Source organism: Pediculus humanus, genomic scaffold (assembly GCF_000006295.1).
Source record: "Pediculus humanus corporis 1103172108314 genomic scaffold, whole genome shotgun sequence".
Taxonomy (NCBI): Eukaryota; Metazoa; Arthropoda; class Insecta; order Psocodea; family Pediculidae; genus Pediculus; species Pediculus humanus.
This window is the reverse complement of record NW_002987883.1, coordinates 76,011-81,416: the sequence shown is the minus strand read 5'-3', so window position 1 is coordinate 81,416 and position 5,406 is coordinate 76,011. Positions and strand designations below refer to the sequence as shown.

Sequence of the window (5,406 nt, the reverse complement as noted above, 5' to 3'; positions counted from 1 at the left end):
ATGTTGTACTGAATTTTCTTAAAGAGTCATATATATAAAATTCAAACGGTCCATTTTTCAATTTAAATTTTTTTCTAGCTATTTGCAATAATTGTTTTTGGATGCATATCTTCTCAAGGCTATAAATATAATGATGGTAAAGAAGAATGCCTTTATGGCAACGATGCTAATGCTTGCAATTATGGTGTTGGGATTAGTGTCATTGCATTTCTTGCATCCATTGGATTTCTTGCTGGGGAATATCTTTTTGAGCAAATGTCATCAGTTAAAACAAGAAAGCATTATGTCCTCGCTGATCTGGGATTCTCAGGATTTTGGGCATTTTTATACTTTGTTGGCTTTTGCTACTTAACTAATCGCTGGAGTAATTCTGAAACCCCAGAGGGTGGATATGGTGTTAATAATCTTCAAGCTGCCATAACATTTTCATTTTTTTCTATATTTACTTGGGTAATTGGTTACCTTTTTAACGTAACTTTAAATTTTTTATCAGTTTTTATTTTTTTTTATATTTTTTAAACAGGCTGGTAGTGCATGGTTAGCATACCAAAGATTTCGACAAGGCACTGATAGTGCTTTTGCTCCACGGTATGATGCTGATCCTAGCACTTTACCTGGAGGCAATTCTTACTCAGGTGTACCAATGGGAGCCGAAGGAGATGGAGGTTACCAGGAACCTCCTTTTTCAGGTGGACAGAAGATGCAAGGAAATTTTCAAGCCCCAACTTATTAGGCTAATTCGTTAAAAATGGTAACTATGTAAACCGTTGTCATTATTTTTTTTTTTTTTAAATTTTTATTTTCAGTGAAAATTTTTTTTAAAATTTAGCTTAACTTATGCCAGGCATTAATAACATCATTAATTTTTTAAAGTTAAACTTATATTTTGTCACCGAGTATTATACTTGGAGCTTTTTTTAAATTTTTTGTTGTGAATTAATCTCTTACTTTAAATTATGCGTTTATTTAAAACTAAATTTTTATTTAATTTTTAATTCGTTTAAAAAAAAAAAAAATTAATGTTTTAGAGTAGTATTTAAAAAAAATAGATTTTAAGTGTATTTGTTATTTAATGCAATACTGTACTCTGTAGAAAAAAATCACAATAATTACGATTTAAGTACAATAACGATAAAGATGTGAAAATATTAAAAATATGAGGTTGCACCATTTTAGTAAAAAATGGAAGCCAAAATATTAATAATTAAAGGTAGCACACTTATTAATTTAATGTTGCTTCAATTTTGCTAAAATCTAATGTAATTTATAAAATTGTTTTCATAATAGTCGGGCTCTTGATAGTGTTAAAATTATTTTAATTTAAAAAAATAGTATTTTATTCATTAGAAGCAGCTTAGTTTTTTTGATGGTTTTTTTTTTTTTTTTTAAGGCAATATAATCAATTTTGTTTTTAATTATAAATATCAACGTACACGACGTTTTGATTTTTATTTTATTTATAATTAAGTTTTCATTCCACAAAAAGAAAAAAAAAAAAAACATACTTGTCGATGGTTATTCTCTAATACATAATATTGTGTAAAATTGCTTGACTCTCTGCTGTTAGGGTTTTAATTTCAATTATACACATGCCCAAAAGACATAATTGTTAAATTATTATGTAAAATGTTTTCTTATATGTTATTATTATTATTATTATTATTATTATCATTATATAAAAATATTAAAAATTGTAACATAGTAAATATATATAGAGGCATATGTTTGTTAGCTTACACACCTTAGATTGATTAATTAATATATGTTTTTAAAATAATGCATGTGAATAAAATAAAATAATAATATTATTCTTAATAATCTAGTCGTTAAACATATAAGACTAATAATAATAATAATAATAATAATATAAATTGTTGATTTAATTGGGTATAAAAAAAAAACAATAAATAATTATTATTTAAATTGATTTTATTGATTTAAATTTTATTAACTTAAAACCGGGGCTCTTTATATGTGTGTAAAATATATGCATGTCAAAAAATTTAAATTAATTACTATCATTGAGTTAAATATTAAATATTTATTCTGTTTTGTTTTTTTTTTTTTTTGAAGTTTTTATCTTCAAATATTTTTGTTGTTATTTTTTTTTTTACTCCTTCGAGTAAATATTTTGTGTATGCAATGCAATTAAAAGAAAAGAATACATTGTTTTTTTTGTTTGTTTGTTTGTTTTAAAAACAAACTTTTTTATTTAAATTGATTATTGATCGATAGTCATTATTTATTTTTTAAAAAAAATTATTTTTTTCGATTAATTTTAGTAAAAATAATAAAATATAAAATTTTTTAGTTTTTCATCTAGTTGTTGCTTATGCTTTTTGTACTTAGATGAAATGAATAAAATTGTTTCTTTAAAGCTGTTAATGTATTGTGCAAAATGACAATTTATTAAATAATTAGTATAATATTAAAAAAAAAAAAAAAAAAAAAAGATAATTGCTTATGTATTATCAACTAACTTTTTGATTTTTGATTAAATGAATGGTTATTACATGCTCAAGTGAATAAGTATTTTTAAATCTGCTAAAAACAACTGTACAAAGAAAAATGTATTAATAAAAGGAAATAAAACATAATTAATTATTATTATTATTATTATTATTATTACTTTAAAAACGAATTTTGTGATTTGATAATAAGTTAAAAATTTTAATTATTTTAATAATAATGTTATCATTTTTAAAATTAAAAAAAAAAAAAAAAAAATTTTTTTTGTTATCGTGTAATGTAGCAAAATATAAGTTTTTAATGAGTTTATTATTTTAAACTCACATATCAGTGAAAAAAAAAAATAATAATTTTTTTTTTTTTTATTTTGTTTGTCTTTGTTTAAAAGAAAGTGTCACCGTGTTAAATAATTATAAGTAAAATTACTTAAATGTATTAATTGATGGGTATGTTTTAAAAATTTCATTGTCAAACTCAAAAATTAAATTAGTTAGTTGTTTATTTAATAACTGTGTACAATATACAAAAAAAAATAAAGTATTAATATATTTGTATAGAAAGAAAAAAAAAATTTTTTTTTGATTGTACTTTTGCTATCCTAAAATGTTGTAATCATAAAAATTAATATATATTTATGAAAAAATTGTGTTGAAAATATTTAAAACAAATGTTTATGTTTATGAAAATTTGCTTATTATTTAAAAATTAAACTTTTACTTATTCATGTATAAGAAATTTATGTTTTAATGAGACACACTCAAATTGTATTTAAAAAAAGAATAAGGAATTATTATTATTAACTGAAATTAAAAAGTGGTAATGAAAAAATATTTTATTAAAAGTTATTAATTTTTTATCAAGAATACAAAAATATACTAAAAATATACTAAAAATTTACTAAAACTATAATGAAAATTATATTTTAAAAAATATATTAAAAAAATATTATGTTGAATTATATTTTTGTATTAAAATTAAAATTTTTTTTAAAGTGTTAAAATAACACCGCCATTTTTATTTTTACCGCCAAGAAAAATTTCGTGGCAGTAGTAAAGTGCAGGGAAATTTTTTATTCTTATTTATTTTATCTCAAAGCAGTTGTTTATCAGTTAGTACATTGATGTAGTTTAAAAAAATTGTTTTTTTTTTTTTTTTATTTTAAAAAAAAAATTAAATAATATTTAATATGTCTGTTTCAGATCCTTTAATTAAAGAATTAAAAGGTAAGTTAATTTTTTTTTTAAATATTTCCTTATTATAGAGTTAAATTCTTTTTTTTTTTTTTCTAAAATAAAAAGTACATTACTCTTAAACATTAATTTTTAATAAATAATTTGTTTTTTATTTTTATTTAAATAAAAAAAAAAATAATTATTAATATTTAAATTATTATTATTATTATTTAAATAAAAATAAAATAATTTGGTTTTTAGGTTTAGCTTTTAAAACAACATTAGAATTTGAAAGCAATGGTTGTATAACTGATGCTTCAGTAAACCTCTTACCTTTATGTAATGCCTTAGAAAATATATTGCAAAAAGGATTTATTGGTCATTGCTGGGATTGGTTAGAAGAACTAAACAATGATATGGAAACAGGAGTGATAACAAGATCTTTCAGTTTTATTAGAGCTGTAGAAATAGCTAAAACATGTTATAAAGTTAAAACTCCAACTGGTAGATTGAGGTTATTAATTAGATGTTGTCTAGTTAATAAATGTCTTCATATACCTGTAGAAATAGCAGTATGTATCAATCAAGAATTTATAAAATGACACAACTAAAGAATTAATTTCTTTAAATATTAAAATTTTTTTTTTGTACTTGACAAAAATATTTTCAGTAATTTACTTAATTTGGTTTATTGGCAAAACAAAGATTTTAAACAGTTGTGAATTATTTTATATAATAATAATTATTGAACAAATTAAAAAATATGTTTTTTGTAGCAAGTCGACACATTATAATCTTAGTAGTTTTTTTTATTTGCATTATAGGTAAGGCTTTACACCAATCATAGAGGGCAATGGTATGATAGTAATTGTTCAATTCTCGGTGATGAAATTTTGGGTGAAATTTTTCTCTCAGTTGTGCTTCAATTAACAACGCTAATTTTTAAATTAGATTTAAGCAATGCAAGATTTTTGGATAATACATTCGAACTTCCTAAATACTTAGATATTGAATTTGTACCATGTAATACATTAGGAATCACTGTAGTTTTTATCGAAGACAAAGCTTTAGTCGTAGGGGTTGATGAAAAAAGCGTTGCTGCAGAAGACGTTAGTTGTAATAATTAACTTATATAAAAATGTTTATATATTATATCAGTAATTTTATATTTGAAATTAATATTATAGAATCAAGTTGAAGTAGGAGATGTTTTAGATGAATTGAATGGTCAAGTTTTACGATCGGAAATGAGAGGAAAGTTAAATAATATAATGAATAAATGTAAAGCAAAGCCAATTTCTGTTAAACTTATTAAATCAATTAATAAAGAAACTGAAAGCATTTTTCTTCCAATAAAGCCATTATTAAGAAAAGCCAATATAGATATATGTAACCTTAAAGAAAAAATTATATGCAATAAAAAAGATAAAGAAATTGAAATACCTAAAATAATTAGGTAAATAAATTTTATTGGTTTTTAGTTGTTGCTTAGTGGTGTAAATAATAAATTTAAAACTTTTAAATTTTATTTTAGGAGTGGACCTATAGTGAACTATGTTGGCCATATAGTCATAGGTTCGGAAGGTGATGTTAAGCAAATTGAATATGCAGTGTCATGTATTCTCACGAATAAAAATTCATTGGAGATAAAAAAAGTTTATTTGGAGTGTCAAGAATTAGGACTAAAAGTAATATCTTCCACTTCTGGAAAAATTTTATTACAGAATTCATTTATGGAAATTTCATCTTGTGGTCAAACTCGAAA

The 5,406-nt window shown here is 21.8% G+C and overlaps 2 protein-coding genes across 2 annotated transcripts in view; both read left to right on the top strand.

Moving 5' to 3' along the window:
• Positions 1-733, top strand: part of Phum_PHUM591710 (synaptogyrin-1, putative) — a gene marked incomplete at both ends in the record, with an annotated part of 1,083 nt that extends 350 nt beyond the window's left edge. The window contains 2 exons of the mRNA XM_002432508.1: positions 79-450; positions 524-733. Coding sequence (XP_002432553.1) covers positions 79-450; positions 524-733 — 582 coding nt within the window. The remainder of the gene's footprint in view (positions 1-78; positions 451-523) is intronic.
• Positions 734-2,911: 2,178 nt separating this feature from the next.
• Positions 2,912-5,406, top strand: part of Phum_PHUM591700 (uncharacterized protein) — a gene marked incomplete at both ends in the record, with an annotated part of 4,171 nt that continues 1,676 nt past the window's right edge. Inside the window, 5 exons of the mRNA XM_002432507.1 lie at positions 2,912-2,915; positions 3,903-4,213; positions 4,466-4,750; positions 4,829-5,097; positions 5,176-5,393. Of these exons, the coding sequence (XP_002432552.1) occupies positions 2,912-2,915; positions 3,903-4,213; positions 4,466-4,750; positions 4,829-5,097; positions 5,176-5,393 (1,087 nt within the window). The remainder of the gene's footprint in view (positions 2,916-3,902; positions 4,214-4,465; positions 4,751-4,828; positions 5,098-5,175; positions 5,394-5,406) is intronic.